The sequence below is a fragment of the Glycine max genome, chromosome 17 (genome assembly GCF_000004515.6).
Source record: "Glycine max cultivar Williams 82 chromosome 17, Glycine_max_v4.0, whole genome shotgun sequence".
In the NCBI taxonomy this organism is placed as follows: Eukaryota; Viridiplantae; Streptophyta; class Magnoliopsida; order Fabales; family Fabaceae; genus Glycine; species Glycine max.
The window spans coordinates 6824650-6842880 of NC_038253.2; the positions used below are offsets into that span (position 1 = coordinate 6824650).

General features: G+C 33.1%; 2 protein-coding genes across 2 annotated transcripts; one reads left to right on the forward strand and one right to left on the reverse strand.

Moving 5' to 3' along the window:
- Window positions 1-7080: 7080 nt before the first annotated feature.
- Window positions 7081-13323, reverse strand: CRK49 (cysteine-rich receptor-like protein kinase). The gene is made up of 6 exons (XM_003550682.5): window positions 11507-13323; window positions 10569-10691; window positions 10136-10486; window positions 8763-8997; window positions 8390-8534; window positions 7081-8296 (listed from the first exon to the last, which is right to left on the reverse strand). The coding sequence occupies exons 1-6, from the start codon at window positions 12387-12389 to the stop codon at window positions 7886-7888; spliced, it is 2148 nt and encodes a 715-aa protein (XP_003550730.3). The 5' UTR covers window positions 12390-13323; the 3' UTR covers window positions 7081-7885.
- Window positions 13324-15311: 1988 nt separating this feature from the next.
- LOC100780551 (uncharacterized) lies at window positions 15312-18153 on the forward strand. Its single transcript, XM_003549568.5, has 5 exons — window positions 15312-15651; window positions 16543-16647; window positions 17082-17337; window positions 17516-17593; window positions 17753-18153. Exons 1-5 carry the CDS (start codon window positions 15613-15615, stop codon window positions 17884-17886), a joined length of 612 nt encoding a protein of 203 aa, XP_003549616.1. The 5' UTR covers window positions 15312-15612; the 3' UTR covers window positions 17887-18153.
- The last annotated feature ends 78 nt before the right edge of the window (window positions 18154-18231 follow it).

Consider the following 18231-nt stretch of genomic DNA (forward strand, 5'->3'; position numbering starts at 1 on the left):
TTTAAATTATTCTTTTAATACAAAAAATGGCTATAATATACTCAACCAACACTTTTTTAAGAAATTCCAACCACACTCTTTTCAAGCATACATTTTATTATTAAGGGTAGGGGTGGGCAAAAACCAAATTGGGTTGAATCCATGCCAATTTTATAAAATTCAGTCAATTTTAATTAGTTTGGTTAACATTTTTTCTAGTTTAAATCTACAATCCAATTTAAACCAAATCTGATTATAATCAAATTAATTGGATTGAGTCATTAGACTTATTATTAAAATAATAAAAAATAAAAATGACCTTTTAAGCATTAAAAATGAATTTTAAAAAAATAGGTAAGTGATTCTAATAGTATGTAATTTAATATTTGTATTTTTTTTTTTAACTACTGGTCTAATAGCTAGCATCTTCCATTCCAAGTTAAAAATTAAATCATATCTTATATTATAATTATATTAATAATTAATTAGTAGCCTTGAAATGAAAAAATACAGTAAATGGATCAAAGAATTTAAATTTATTTATTATTTTTTAAAATACAGTATTTATTTTATAGGTTAAGATTTAATAATATCTAGATTCATGTACAGATCATGTGAAAAGCATACTGTTATTGCAAACCACGAAAGTTGGAAGAAGAAAAAAAAAAAGATGTGATGCGATCGAAATTGAAAACATAGATTCAATGTTGTTTGATAATCACCTCACACAAGAGAGCAAGGAAGAGATATCTCAAAGGTCGCAGGGGATCCGTCGTATTGTTTTTTATGTGGTGTGACTACGGCGTAACAAAGAAGGGAACCTAAACCCTAATCTTTAAGAGAGAGCATGAACATTGTATTTCTTGTAATCGTGTATTGTGTAATGTGTTGTGACTCGTAATTGTCATTCTTTTACATTTAAACAGGAGTGACCCGAGGATAAAGTAATTAAAGTTTTAGGTTTATTAATAAAATAATATTTTTTAGTAATCTTTATATATATAAAAGAAAGTAGGTAAGGGTAATTGTGGAAATATATTTTGCAATAATGAAGTAAAAATAAAAAAACAAAATGAAAGGAAATCAATAGGAATTAATGGAGTTAAAAATGTTTGCATCCTTTTGGTGAGTAAATGAAAAGAAGAAGAAAAAGCAAAATGTGTGTTGAATCAAACCAAAATATGAAAACGTTTTGATCCATTGTAAGTAAATAGAGTTAAAAACGTGTGTGTCCTTTGGTTTGGTGAGCAAATGAAATGAAAATTAAAACGTATGCTGACTCCTTCTTGTGCTGGTTGTGGCACCTTCTGCCTTGATATACATATTAATACAATGAAATACATGAAAATATGAAATTACATGAAATGAGATTTTATTCAATGAACATAAAAGAGTTCACATGATAAAAAGTTCACATTCACTTCACTATTATCGAATAAAACTTGTTAAAAATATTTTCGGCTCAAAACATCATGTAATTAAACAAAAACTCATGCTCCACTATCATATCCTATCAGAGCATTGTGTCCCGATGTCCTTCAGCACAATGTTCCTTGAAGCAATCCACCTAACCATCTGCTTCTACAAACACAAAGTTAGAGATCATCACAAGATCCAAACATAAACAACACACGATGAATGAATTATCACATTCCTAACTAACAGAGAGAAACAAGAACACATGTAGATATACATATCATATAAACGAAATATAACTTACTCAAACATAACTCACGTCATTCCATCACTTTGTCGTGTAACATCACATCTCAACACAATACGTCTCATTCATTTTCACATCATTCACGTACTCAATGATCAAAACACAACATCACTAAATCAATCAATATCGATCAATACACAAACATTATGCAACAAATACACTAAGATCCAATCATATATATAATGTGGTATCATGTCAGTGAAAAACCTCGTCGGGCGCCTAGGGGTACATGATAAGACAGACCATGCCCTGGTAAGTCAGGTCACTCTCACTAGGTAAAATCATATGGAGACCAGTCAGGGTCATGTTGTTTTACCAAAATGCTCCAACCATGTGGGATCGACACATGCTTAAAGGAGCACTCAAACCGGGTGTATTTATCTCCGATGCCTAGACTTCAAAGAGTCAATCAGGAATTTTCCCTCCTGATTCAAGTCCAACCTAGAAAAAATTTTATCACACAAACTCTACATATGAACTATACAAAACACATGACTCATCAATTGTTCTCAAAATAATTTTATCTCGTCACGTTTGTGATTAAACTCGTCGAGTCCCCACAGTGGTTCTCATCACAATACTTGTCGCTATTAACTCGTCACCCTTAAATGGTCTTATAGTCGTGTGATTGTACGATTAATATCTCAATACTCAATGCACACCACATCTTGATGCACATATGTATTACAAGTCAATACATACTCAATTTATCACATGCACTCGGTTTCAATCACGATGGTGTAATATCAAAGTAACATGTTATCACACCTCATGAATCATATACACTTTACCTATGAACTATGCAATACACACAACTACTCAATTATTTTCAGAATCATTTTAACTTGTCGCACCTCAAAGTGATTCAACTCGTCGGGTTTCTACAGTGAATCCCATCAGAGGTTCAATTTGTCAGTTACGTATTACACCAAGAATTAATTGACAAGCGCATTAGTTTTATAGTTGGCTATGTTGATATAGCTTAGAAAAGGGAAAAGAGAGTGACAGAACTGAAAAAATGACCTAAACACCCTTAATAATCCATAGGGAATAAATAGGGACGTTATTTGAATCTCCATTCCGTAATCTCAATAAAACAATTTATCATGTCAATCTAGCTAATTTTTTCCCAAGTACAAACAAATTATACAAAAAAATTTCTCACAGCACGTGGAGTAAAACTCCTTAAACAATTTCACATAATTATATTAAAATCATAGATCAAAAATACGAAAATATTAAGAGCACTCAATTTTATCAACCAATTCGCATCAGGACATCCATTGGTCCATCAAACACAACAATATCATATTTATAATCATAAAGGAAAATTATAATTCAATAAACATCTCAAATAAATCCTAATTTAATCCTCCAAAGATCTTACATATGTCAATTCTAATCCCAATTGCGATAAACTCGTCTCTTACCTCCAAGAGGGCTCATGGATGTAGTCCGATAGTAATAGCGGTTCCTTGAGACACCTCAAGTTTTTCCTCTCATTGTTCTACTAGGATTTCCAAGTGTCACATAGAAGGAGAAGAGATTGTAGCCTCCATTTTACTATCAATGTGCGAAATTAATTTTTCTCTTCAATAACATAATTTCAAAAATCCCAACGGTGAGACTTTGCAAAAATAGGTTCAAAAGGTGGTTTTATAATTTCACAATGATCCAATGGTTAACCAGTTCAGGATCATAGTTTTATTGTGACAGATTTGGGTGTATGTGGGAAAAGAGAAAGCTGAGTGTGAGAGATATTTATTCGACCACAGATATTCTCTTGCAAATCCCAACAGTGTATGTGTGAGGAAATGAGTCTCAAAACACGGGTTCAAATTTCATGATGATCCAACGGTTAACGAGCCTAGACTCATTGTTTTAGTGAGAAAGGTTTTAGTGTATGCTGAAAAAAGAGATAGTTTTGAGAAAGAGAAATGAAAACGAATTTGAGAAAAAAAGAAAGCGTAAAGATGTGTCGTGAATATCAAAATTGACCTAATATGTCTCTATTTATAGTTAGGATACTCTCAGTATACTATTTACTCTATTTTTTTTTTATATTTTATAAACATGAACTCTATTTTATTTCCTATCAAATGAATAATTTTTTTTTATTTTCCTCCAAACCATTATTTTAATTAATAAAATTATTTTTCCTTGTCTATTTAATTATAAAAATGAGGGCGAGCCCTGGTGCAGCGGTAAAGTTGTGCCTTGGTGACTTGTTGGTCATGGGTTCGAATCCGGAAACAGCCTCTTTGCATATGCAAGGGTAAGGCTGCGTACAACATCCCTCCCTCATACCTCCGCATAGAGAAGAGTTTCTGGGCAATGGGGTATGAAGTTTTTATTTAATTATAAAAATCTCGTCGTTTTTCTAAAACTCTATTTATTTTTAAATATATATATTTTTAATTTATTTTAAGAAAAATTGGGTGTTACAATGACAACCATAAGGTGAGAGTAATCCTTCGACTTAAAGTCACTATGATTCCTATATGTATGAGTAAATTGAAGGCTTTAACGCTATCAAACGTCATATGTAACACGGTGATCATAAAAAGAGTACTTGGGCTTGAAATGAATCATTTTGAGGAATGTAAGTGATGTAAATATGATTCATCCCTCCTACATAGCATAAGTTATGTTTGAGTTTTTTGATAGAGTGTGACGTACTATAAGTGTGATCACTCGAAAAATGATCAATTTAGATTAACAAAATTGACTATTATATTTCGACTTAATTGTATTTTTTATCCCAAACTTTTTAATTTTTAGCAAATTTTACCTCTAAAATTTTATTTAGTGCATTTTATCCCAATTTTTAAAAAAACTTGTGAATTTTATTTTCATCATTTTACGGTTAACATGTTTACACTTTTTATACTTCATTTTTTATAACAATAAAGTATATGTGATAGATTGATATATACTCCAAATAAGAAGTTTAATTCAGTTGTCAAATATGATACGCGAATTATTGTAAATTTTTTAAGAGACTTTATTATTACATTTATATCAAGGGTTTGAAAAATTTGTGCATGACACCATATACCTAACAAACTTGTGAACCGTTTGGCCGTGTGATAGATAGATAGTAGTAAGCTTCGAAGCACAGACAACAAAGTCACGTTGCTACTCAGTCAATTAGAAAAGAACCATTGGCCAAAATTATCAAGAAAATGACAGATGGCCAAAATGGGAAAGAAAAATTAAGAGACAGCTAGATATAAGTTTTACATAGAAGTTTTTATCTACTAGCTATGAATTTGTTTCCACTCCATTTTGAGTGAATGGGATAGAAAGATGAAATAAATAAGGAGAAAAAGAAAAAGTAATAAATATGTCAAGGACATCTTGTCTGTGTTTTGTTATAAATTGTTTGATATTGTCTTTATTTTAAATATTTTTACATAAAAATAATAATAAATATCATGACACAAACAAAGAGAGAGAAAAAAATAGGATTAAAGTGAGTTCTAACAGAATATGTTTATAATTAGCCAAATGTATTAGATCATGTTCAAACTGTAGTTTTTGGAAGGAGATGTTAGTTTCAAAACCTAATCTTCTAAATATTTATTATTGGAGTTGGTAGTCAGATCTCTCCGTGAAAATTTGGTTCTTTCACAAGAACTACTGAAATCTGCATTGTTTTCCAAAAAAAATATTTTTTTTTTGTCTCTTTGTCCAACAGAGACCCGCGGGTAGCAACTGGCATGAAGGAGAAAAAATCGAAGGAAAGGGAGGAAAGGGGATGAACAATAGAACTGATAAAAATGAAATATATTTTTCTTTATGAAAAAGATAGATTTGGGTTTATGAACACTAGATCTATCTCTGGATGTTGTTGATGAGACTAGAGATGGTGATCGCTAAGGGGAGGTAGGAGAGTGTGGGGGTCGTGTCGGAGGGAGGAGAGGGTGGAGGTTTGTCGCATGGCGGAGAGTTCAAGGTGAGGTTCGTCACGGAAGGAGGTGAAGGTGGTGGGGTTCGCAAAGGGAGCAGATGGTGGTGGTGAGTGGTGCGGTGGAGGGTGTGAGTGGGGGCGGGTGACACAACGGAGGGTGAGGTGTGGGGGAGTGTGAGAGAAAACAGAAAGGGGAAGGAAGAGAAGGGGAAAGGTGGGGGAGCGTGAGAAAGAAAAAAGAAAAAATAGTCTCTTGTGAGACCAAAAAAAATTATTTAAATTCTCAAAATAAGATCTATTAATTGAAGTAAAAAAAATTTAAGAAATATTGAAAGTAATATAACATTACAGAATTCATCAAAATTTTTATTAAGATCTCAAATTCAGATCTCCAAACCCTGGTTGAAGCTGTTACGGTATGAATACAATTTCAAATGAGAATATACAGCTGAAAACACCAAAACCAAGATAATAAAATTGCCCAAATTATCTTGGCATTTCTTAAAGGCAGAGCTGCACGGTTTTCTTTTTTCTTTTTTCCTTTTTGCATGGAAAGGGCAAACTGGCAAAGGAATGCAAACCCAATGTCTACTCTAGAGTCTAGGGAGGAAATGGACAGAGGCCATATCAAGCCGAAAAAGGTAGAGAAATAAAATCAGAAATTATATCAAACTCCTTAAGCTTAATCTTGTGAAAAATAAGTGACAAAGGAAGGGAAATTTTAAAAAATATGTCTGTATGAATGACTATGGATTGGTGAAAGATAATGGTTGGTAATTAGCTTACAGGCAGACCTGCACGGTTTTCTTTTTTGCATGGAAAGGGCAAGGACATGCAAGTCTAGAATCTATAGAGGGGAAATGAACAGAGGCCATATCAGTCAACAAAGGTAGGGAAAAAATGATGTTTCTTACTGCCATTTTTTATGAGTTTCAGATAAACAATCGAACATGTACATAAGAAAATACCAAGAAAAAATAGCTCAATTCATCCTAGCATTTCTTAGTTCTTACCGCCATTTCCATCACTACACTTTTTTCTCCATGGAAGGGGCAATGACACGCAACCCCAACTAGAATATATGAGAAAAATGAACAGAGACCATAAGCAATATTTTGGTCTGTTTGTTTAAAATAAATAAAAAATTGCCTATAAAAATGTTTTTGAAAAGTGATTTTTTCAAAAGTATATAGAATTTATTTAAAAAACAGTTTATACCAAAAAAATGTAAAACTACTTATCTTATTAAAAAAATATTTTTTAACAAATAAATTTAAACAAATTAACCAAATCTACTTGTCAATTTTGTTAATTATTTTTTTATAGTAAATAAAATAAATAAGTGTGTAATATTTCTAAAATCCATAGAACAAAAATACATCATGCATTACCATAGGCTATAATATAAATATGTTTATATAATAATAATAATAATAATAATAATAATAATAATAATAACAAAAAGAATAAAGTGTGTCCACTTATAGGCAAGTTACAAAATACTATAGTAAAATAAATAATATATATATATATATATAATTATATAATATATGTTTGGTTTATTTTTAATAAACTGTTTTTTTTCAAAATTTTAATAAACTGGTTCTATCTCTATTATGCATGACCCCTATATAAAGCCAATGGGAAGGGGGACAGGCTCTATCTCATTACCCACAAAAAAAAAAAAAAAAAACTGAAATACATGAATAATTCATTAATCCCAACAAATAAGGAGACGAAATATATTTTTGATAACATAAAGTTTAGGAAGAAGAGAGATTGGTCATTACAAGGTTATAATAAAGAGAGCTTACATATACATGACTATAACTGAATGTCTGCCACGAATCAAACACAAGACATCCGTTTCAATTCAAACTTATGCCGAATGCCATTGACAATAATATTAGAGAAGAATCAACCAGAGAAAATAGTTTCATAAGTTTCAACAACTCTAATACATCAACAAGTTGCATCAACTCTAATAATCTTCACGCACAAAATAATATAAACTATTAGTAGCTTCATAACCATAATCTTCTGTTGAGCAAAATCCATAAATACCCCCCTTTGCTTAACTTCCAGCCTTGCACATAAGAATTTTATACACTCAAAATTTAAAATTAAGCTTATTAGGAGAGTAGTGACTTTTCTCAGTTTTCTATTATGCCTAGTTTCAGCTCACCCCCTGAATGATATACATAGTGAACTAGAACTCCTTAACTTAGTTAACCATGCATGGTTCTATGGATCATCCTAAGATTTGAAGTTCACCTACCTTGGCTCAGGTACCCCAATATTTGGATATTTGAGTCAGGACTCCCCGTAGGGTTGAACCTGGAATAAGGAGAAAATGAATTCTCAAGTACTGTTACATCATCATTTGGAATTAGGGAACTGGTGGTGCTGTGGAAGGAGGATCTTGCACTTGCATGCCCATTTGAGGATAGAATGCGGGCTATGGAATTGAGGAATGGTTGTTGATTTGGGGAGGGAATAACATAGTCTTTCTTTGTTAGCATCTGAACTACTTCAGACATGGATGGTCTGAGAGTATCAGAAGACTGTGTACAAAGAAGGCCAGCTTGGAGTGCATTTGATGCCTCTTCTGCCGTAAACTTGCCATGTAGAGTGGGATCAACGGATGATGTGATAATATTTGCATTGTAATTTTTCCACACCTGAACAAGAAGAGATAAAAAGATTAAGTTACTAGCTGCTAATGAAATTCACTAATTCCAATAAGTTAAGGTATGAGGGATTGTAAATCTTACACTGTGGAGTACTGAAGTTGACTCTGGTATATAATCACTGTTCTTCTTACCACTGACAATTTCAATAACCAATACCCCAAAAGCATAGATATCTGCCTTTTCTGTCAATTGTCCGTTGATAACATACTCAGGAGCCATATATCCCCTGCCATAAGGAGTTGATTACTTGATTTAATGTATCACAAGTGAATTTTTTTATTGAAATTTATTTGAACTTTGTTCATCATTTCTATTACTAAATTATTAAGAGATTGAGATTCCAAGGAAACGTTTTTATAAATGATTTGCTGTTTTAAATATTGCATGGCATGGATATCAGCTATCAATGTACCTAACAAGGGCTAAATTGAAATGAAAGAATTTTTGTACTTACAGTGTCTCCGCATTTCCTATGCTAAGAAGAGATTTGTTTTCAGCAACACTACGAGCAAGACCAAAATCAGCTATTTTTGGATTAAGATTCTCATCAAATAGAATGTTGCTGGACTTTATGTCTCTGTGAATAATTTTTTTTCCAGGGCCTCCATGAAGGTATGCTAAGCCCTCAGCTATCCCACATATGATTCGAAACCGTTGTTCCCAGTTCAGAGCATTTTCTGAGTTCTTACCTGCAAGTTACAAGGAATCTTTTCTCATTTTTGAAAATCAGGAGGGAGAAAGATAGATAAAGAGAATAAGTTGTATATACAGTATGTTCTTTTCTCCCTTAAAAGTTAAGCTGAATTTCACAAGATTAAATTGTGCTAGTTAGTAATCAATAACAAAACTTAAAAGCCAAGTCATCATGAAAATCATGATTTTTCTCTAAATATGTTAGGATGTGATATTTAGTCAATTTATTTAATTTTTTAATCATAATTTAATTGTTTGGATATAGGATTTTCAAAATTTTAAATTTACATCAATTTTTTTTAAAAATTTAATAGATTAAAATAATAGAAATTGAAATTTTTCATAGAATTTCAAATTCTCTCCACTCATACAGTAGTCTTCGTTCTCTCACACCCGATCTTCCGTTACGGAAAACTATGAGCAAGGCTCAACAATGTCATCAAATACACTTTCACGCCAGAGATAATTGCACGAACGAGGATCCAAATCCATGGCGATGAAGTGAACGTTGCGGCGGCGAGGACTTGTGGCACGGGGGCGAAGGCCTTGAGGATTTTCCTGGGCGACAGAGGCGGTGGCGTGGACGGCGGCGGCGAGGGAGAGGGGAAGGAGAGGAGGGCGAAGAGGGTGCGCGTGCAGAGGGACGAGACGGAGGCGTCACAGGACTCGTGTCAGACGGCGACGCGTGCGACGACCTCGAGGTGGAGGACGCGGGATCGGAGGGGGAAGATGAGGTTGAAGGCTAGGAAGGAGAAAGGGAGCGTGAAACAGAGGATAGAAGTTAAAAAGTTTCTTATTTTAACTTTTTCTTTTCCCACTGCATGGTCACAACTTACTTTTTATTATTAAATATTGTCGAACATTAAAATTATTTTAAATATTTAAAAAATATTAATATTTATTTTTATTTAATATTAAAACTTTAATTTTTAAATAAATATTTTAAAATGAAATTTTAAATTTTGTTAAAATTAAATTAGTTTATCCACATTAAAAAAATTAAAATACAAAAAGTTAAATCATCCAAATAAAATATTTATAAAATAAAAATAATAATTATATATATATATATATAAAAGATCAAAGGTAGTAGTATATATAGCCTTGTGTATTCAAATTAAGTGAAGAACTCACCGAAAAGGACTTGATCAAGATTTCCACGGGGCACAAATTCATAAACCAAAAGGCTTTCAGGACCATCAATGCTGCACCCCAAAAGCTTCACCACGTTCTTGTGTTGAATCTCATTGATCAAGTTGAGCTCATTGAAGAACCCCTCTGTCCATTGCCGGGCATTAAAAAACAGTCGTTTAACAGCAACGGTCCCTCCCGAGGGCAGGGTTCCTTTGAACACAGAACCAGCTCCACCCTCCCCTAATTTGTTTGCGGGATCGAAATAGTTTGTGGCCTTCTCAAGCAAATCGTACCTAAAACTGAAGCCAGTCACGTAGGCAAAACCAGGTGACGCACCGCAACTGTCGCTTACTGAAGAGAATAAGATTAATTAGCACCATTAGAGCAGAGTAAAATACTAGCATTAATATGGCTTCAGACTAGTAAGCATTACTTTTATTTCTACGCGATGATGCTATTCTTTTCCGGCATATAAATGCAGCAAGGACGACGAGCAAAAGCCCTACAATCGCTAATAATACACATGCAACCATCAACCAGACAGTACTAGGCCCTTCTGAAAAAACCATTGGAAGAAGTTAAAAGTAACTTCAAATGTAGAAATTAAACAATACTGATGTCCTGTTGTAACAATAACAGGCATGGTGTGGGGATATATTAAAGCATGCAATACACAGTTACATGCCATAATGTTATTATAAAAAAGTCAACATAGAAAGAAACTATATACATTTTTTGGTAAGAGTTTTTTTTTTGTGTGTGTGAGAGTTAACATGTATCTTTACGGAAAACAATTATGATTGAATTAAACACTATAGTATAGACTACAAAACTCTTGCTCTAAATAATTATTTACAGATAACTCAGAAATTCAAGCCACTGATTAAGTCACAGGATCCGTGTGCTTGGTACTTATCAACACCAAGTATATGCTAGCATAGAATTATTGTAGTTCTAGCTTAATTAAAAGTTTCTTTTATATGAAACTATTTTTCTGTGTAAATATATGAAATTACTTTAAATATTTGAGAAGAGATAAAGAAATTACAAGATTAACTTAGTGATCAAAGAAGACAAAAAAGAGAAATGAAAGATACTTGGTTTGAATCTCAACTAATAAAAAACTAATGATTAAAAGATAATAACATATTTATCGATAATTTTTTTTTAAAAAAAATACGAGTAAAAAGGACCAACTGCACTTAGTACTTATCAATTAAATAATAATATAAAAATGTTTACATTCTCAGTCCATTTTAATTAAATTCTAAAATTAGTGTTATATATATATAAAACTTATTAACTAATTAAAAATCATCTTAAAATATGTTTTAACTATAACAAAAGGAAAAAACTTACTATGTTGTATACCTCTAGAATTTGTAGAATCCTTGATGCCATGCAGTGCAACGTCGTTGTAGAACTTGCGCGTTGAGTACCTCAAAAAGCAACCAGTAAACAGACTCCTACCCTGAGCATTAGGCACACATTCCTGCACTCTTGTCCCCGCTGCATTCAAGCATCTCTCGCACGTCCCTTTATCCAGCGTCCCCCAGCACTGCGCCAACGCAAAAACCCCCTCTACTCCGGCCACCGCGAACCCGCACTCCGCCGCGCCCTTCGTCGCGTTCGCCACCGCTGCTGCCACCCGTCCTTCCCCGTCTTTCCGAAGCCCCGGCGACGACTGGCAGACGCTGATGTCGCGCGTGGGGTCCACGCTTTCGCGGAAGAACGAGTAGTTGTCGTAGCGGAGGAAGCATCCGTCGAGGTAGATTCTGCCAGCTGTCTTGGGCACGCACCGCGATAGCACCTGCCTCGCTTGGGTGAAGCACGTGTAGCACTCCGTGGGCCTCAGGTCGCGGCGGCACTGGCCCAATGCGTACATCGGAGGCCCGGAACCGAGGAGCGTCTGCGCTCCCCAGCCTCGCTCTTTGACCTGAAACGACACCGTGTCCATTATGGCCATGAACTTGGACGCGCTCGATCCTGGGCTCTCAGAAGCCCCGCACGTGAGACCCGTCTCGTGTATCCCAAAGTCGTAGGAAGCCGCATGTGGGATTAATAACGAGGACGATGTCAGTATTAGCCAGGTACTAATAAGATTGAATAACTGCGTCATTTTTTGTTTCTCTTTTTCTATTTGTTCTCTCAGTTTTAAAGAATGAGGATCAAGCATCCCCCGAGGTAGAGTGTAAAGAAATAGAAAGAAAATCAATTGAGATGAAAGTTTTGAATTAAAATAAAATATAAACATATGAGTTTCACGTTAATTTATTGTATATTTCTTTCGATTTTCTTTTTCTTCAAACGAGCAAGACCTATGATGAGAGTATTGAGCTGGTATATGCCCGGTTATAATGACTCCTTTTTGGCATTCTCGGCTTGTCCTTATTAGAAGAAGATTGGGAGAGGGTATTATTCACGATCCTGGAGTAGATAGTTTTCTTCTTGATTAATTTTCTTACAGGCATGACCCTAGCTTTCAGGTTTATGGGTTTTTAGTTGATATAAGAGAGGGAAAAAAACTATGAGAAACAACAAGAGGATCCTAGGAATGAATTGGCTTTGTTTTTTCGTTTTGATTTCCTTATTTGGCTTACCGGTACAATGGGATTAGGCTTGCATGGCGTAGAAAAAAATAGAGTGGCACTTCACGTTCAACATGGTATTGGTTGGTTATACCTGTCTCTAGATACAAACTTTTTATCTTCTTAATTTCAACGTATTAGGTACACATCTTCAAGTCAACTAATTTCAGGTAGTTGAATTAGCTAGCCATTAAAGTTTTCATGGACCATACGGGAGAGGTATTATATGTACTATCTAGTCAGCCAATTATAAGTACATCGTGTGTGAATGTGAATATATGATAATCATATATGTCATTAGGTTATTGTTAAATATAAAATATACATCTAATTTGATCAAAGCTTCAAGCTTGTTACCTTAACCAATAAAAGAAGTATTCTTACAATACGCAACAATTAAACCTAATTTGCCATGAATGCTGATAGCGGCGGTAAATTAAAGGAAAGTATTTGGTACATGAGAATCATTATTTTGTGAATGATTAATACTATTTGTTTAGTTAATTATAAATATTTTTGGGAATATTTATACAATTTTTTATAATTAAAGATTATTATTTTGATAATATAATTTTTTAGATATATAAGTTTTTTTTAGAAATATCCCTTTATGCCTTTCTTTTAGTAAAACAGTTTTATTAGATATACTTCTTTAAATATTGTCTTTTTAAATTTTTTTATTTATCTTATGAGAATATTTATCTTTTTTTATTATTTGAAATAAAGAAAACTTTATAAAAATACATTTTAACTCAACAAGAAAAATTAAAGTTATACAATTCTGTTGAAAAATTTTGTATGCTAGTTAATTTTAATAAAGACACGTTTTTATAAAAAAAAATAGAAGAAAGTCGTCAATTTTATTTTTTTTTTAAAATAAGATCACGATTTAAGGGTTCCTTAAAACCTAAGATTTCCATAATATCCAAACAAAAAGGGGATCTAAAGTGTACTAATAACTATTTTTCTTTATTGTGATCTATATATGCATAAAAAGTAGTCAAATTCTGAGGCCCAGATATCCTTCCCTTACAAGTATCTTGCATTCTAGCGTCTTGAGGGATTTAATATTTTACTAATATACAAAAGTGTTAGATATGTGGATATGTATTAAACTTTCATGGCATAACAATTGAAAACTATGAGACTAATCATATAATCAGAATATATGCACCTTTTTTTGTAACAAGGAGAGCTGAAAGCCCAAAAACAGAAACTAAGACAAAACAGATCGATATAGAGGACTCTGTAGGAGCCGGAGCTTACGTGGAACATGAGAACGTGGTTCATGCAGAAGAGGAGGTTATGTTGCCGCAGTATGAGCGGCATGTGTTGGGGTGGCACAAAGTTAATGGGATTAAGTATGTTGAGAGAATTATGAGGTACACTGCCAAGAGTAATGGGTGCATGCATGGTCGTGATGATTAGTGAAGGAACTCAACTTGCTTGGTTGGTTGATGATTATGACTATGGGGGCAGCTTTATTGAGATGGGGTGGTGGTGAGGAATCTAGATTAATTGTGTGTGGGTTTTCCTGCACTTTATGTTGGGGTTAGGGACTAAGGGATTATTGTTGTTTTTATTTTAATGGCTTTTGAAATTCTGTTTTCCCTTGGTTTGCTTTTGTGGGTTGGAAAAGTAAAACACTGAACTGCAAGTTGCTTTAGAATATAGTATTTGCAAATGATTAAGGTTATTTATACAACAAACTATGCATTTCAGAAAAAGGCAGGAAAATATATGATAACATAGATAATTAATATATGAAATTGTGAAAATAACATTTTGTTATTTCACTTTGTTTTTATTATCCCCTCAAATGTGTTTTAAGAAAATAATATAACGAGTGGTTAAGCTGATAAACAAACTTAAATTGATCACTTGAGAACTTCCATTGTTATTACCACGCAACCAAATTTAATTTGTTTTTGGATTGAAATGTTTTTAGAGATTACTTTAATGATTGAGTGTTGTATTAATAATCATTTATGTGAAATAAAATTATGTTTAAATTTGTTAGTTAGGTGAAAAGTAGTTTTAAGATAATTTATTTTATTTGAATAGTCTAAAATAATTTATTAATTTATAATAAAATTACAAAAGAATGCATGACAATTTTTTAATAGTTGATTTTGCATTTAAATTAATCAATGGTTGGAAGTGAAACAGAAAAACAAAAGTTAACAAGAAAATAATAATATGTTGGCTTTTAATCATAATTTTTTGAAATTTTGATTTATCATATGTTGAAATTATAATCTAAAATTATCAAACACATTTGAATAATAACAACAGATACATTTTTTTCCTACCAATCATATATCATAATATTAAAAAGTAAGCATATGCAAAGGCAATATGTCACACTTAAATACATGGAAATGTCATAGTAGAAACCAAATAACAATATATAAAAGTCAACTAGAAAAGTATATTTTGGTAGTCATATATTAATTTTAAAAGAGTGTAAATTAATTTTCAATTAAATATTAAATTAAAAAATCAAGATATTGTTTATCGGAAAAATAAAATATTACGTTGAAAGAAGAATATAGATAAGATGTGTGTTTCCCAGAAAAGAACAAAAAATAATGAATTATCAATACATGGTAAAAAAAAAAAAAAAACAGAAAATGAAAGAATAGAAAGAATACTGCTACTCCATGTAACTCAGTCTTAGTCTCAATCTCAGAGCTGAAGTACCTAAAAATAACGATTCCTCGGCGGTGCAATCGTTCGAGTCCACCGCCATACACACCGAATCAATTTCTTCGGAGATCAATTTCCCCTTTTCCGTTTTGGATTTTCTTGCGTTGCCTAATTTCTCGGCAACCAAACAGCTTCTACAACTTCCATTTCCATTCCGTTGATTTTGCCGCATCTCCGATCATGGAAGCTCCTGACAACTCAGAAGCCACCGTTCCATATGTACGAAACTCCTCTATGTTGCTTTTTTTTATTCTTCTTCTTTATTTTTGTTATTCGATTTCATTTTAACTTAGAATTTAGTTGAACTATTCGGTGTGTGGATAACAGTGTGCAAAGAATTTGAATAAAGAACCCTAGACTTTTCGGTTTATATGATAGTTGTGTAACTTATCAATTTGGTAGCTGCAATGATTTGGTTCATTTAGCACTCAATTGGCGGTTGACAAGAACAGAAAAAGACTTTTAATTTTGAAGCATCTCTACAAAATGATGATCAAGCCTCTGTATGCTGATTACAGTTAAAATCAACAGAATAGTGAAGAATATGAGAATACCTTACTTAATAGCACCAAATAAAACTTGTCTAATCCGAAATTGCAATGTTGAAATTGTTAAATCTGAGTGTGGATTTTGCTTTTCTGTTTTCTAGATGTTTTTTTAGGTCTCACCTTAGGTGTTTAGTGATGCATTATAAGTTTCTCTCTCTAAAAAATAATTCGGGTGTATGTTATCATTTACGAGTGTGGATTAATGTCAAACAAATATACATATATTTCAAGAGGTGGTGAGTCATGAATCTCATGACCAAATTTCAAAATATACTGCAAATCACTTTTATAATTCTGTAGGTTTGATGCAGTGGCTTCTCAATTCTCATTCTGTTTGAAAATATGTGTTATGGAATGCTGGTTATCTAACTGTATGTACCTATTGAGTATTAAATTAATGTGTGTTTCCAGAAATCTGTACATATCATAATTCACAATGTATTGAATGTTTATCTTATTGACCTTGCATTGATCTAATGAGAAAACTTTCTGTTTCCCTCATGGACTTCATCATACTGAATTCATTTAACTTCATTCCTATTCTAATGCTTTCTTTAATCAGAATTCTCCAAAACTAGCTGGAACAGTTAACTGGGGCACGGCAACTGTCGTTGGAGTATTTGCAGGCATGTTATATGGCGGTAGCAAGGAGGCAGCTGCTTCTGTTGTAAGTTTATGAGTAAAAATATGCTTCAAAACTCTGCCTTATATAGAATTGTGAAAGTGTATTGTGTTCAACACAGAAAAGGTCATTAAAAGTAAAGACAAGAGAATAAGTGAAGATCATTTTCTTCAAAGGACCGAATTGCATATTCTGTAATTCAGTATGTGAGTTTGGTTTGGTTTTCTTACTCTTAGATATATGACCATGATGACTTAAGTTCAGCACTAAGGTTATGATTTCATATTTATTTATTTGATTTGTGGTTCCCAAGAATTAATATTCCTTGTTATTTATTTGATTTATGGTTCCCAAGAATTATCTTTTCTTTAGCTGATTGTAGGTTTTTTTTCATGCCAACCATGTTATTGTAAACATTGCTTGTCTAGATTATCCCAATTAATTGTGGTGATCTTAAGGAATTTCACATGTGTTGCTAGAGCAAGGATGCAGAAGTTATGTTGAAACTTGGGAGCACAGAAGACAAGCGTGAGCAATATCGATTGATGAGAGATGCAATGGAGAAACGATTCATTCGAGTTACACGGGGCTCAATAGTTGGAGGGGTACGCCTAGGAATATTCACTGCTGCATTTTATTGCTTACAAAATCTGCTTGCAGAGAAGAGAGGTGTTCATGATGTTTTTAATGTTGTTGGAGCTGGATCAGCCACTGCTTCAGCTTTTGGTTTAATCAGTAAGAAATCATACACTTACTGTACACTCTATATTGTTACCTGGGCCGGATGATGAGAACAGTTAACTGTTCTGCTTTTTATCTCATTTTCTTTAGGGTGATATTTTTTTAGATAATGTAAAATATGGTTAAATTTCACAATTTTTGTGTTGATATATTGTTTCCCGTTTTATGTTAGTGCCAGGATCACTCCGTTGGCGAGCAAGGAATATGGCACTAGGGTCGGTGCTGGGAGCAGCATTTTGCTTTCCTCTTGGTAAAGTTGTTATTATTTGTTGAGTAGTCTTGTAAGTTAGTGAGTAAAAGGAAACGACCCAAATTCATCATTCAATTATTTTTAAAATTTACCTTGCTTATCTGTATTGTGGATATGTGGCTATTTATTGAAATTATGATTCCATTAATTGTTTGGCAGGTTGGATCCATCTGAAGCTGGTAGAAATGGCTAATGAAGGTAATCCAGCTGCACATCCACACTCAGATCAGAGACAAGTGAAGAGTGGGGTTAGTGCTGCAATTGAGAGGCTTGAAGGAAATTTAAGTAAATGAAAAGCTACTGTTAGGTGTGATACCCCTCTCACGGCTAGTACGCTTTGTCATTTTTATTTTCTCAGAGAAGTGGGGTAACTTTGAGTTAAGGGAGTTGATGGCGTTTGCCCTTTTTACTGGAAGAAGTGATAATTCAATAATTTAGTTGAACGTGTTACTTAAGTTTTTTAATGTTTATTGCGCAATATGGGATTCAGCTATGATGCTTTCAGTCTAGGTGGTTTGTAGTATGCATATTCTTAAAGTGCTAATGACTTTGGATTTCAATTATTCTAGTAGCTCAGAGCCGAAAAAATAAAATATTTTAGTGGTGGTAGTATCACAGTACGAGTCAACTTATCCAGA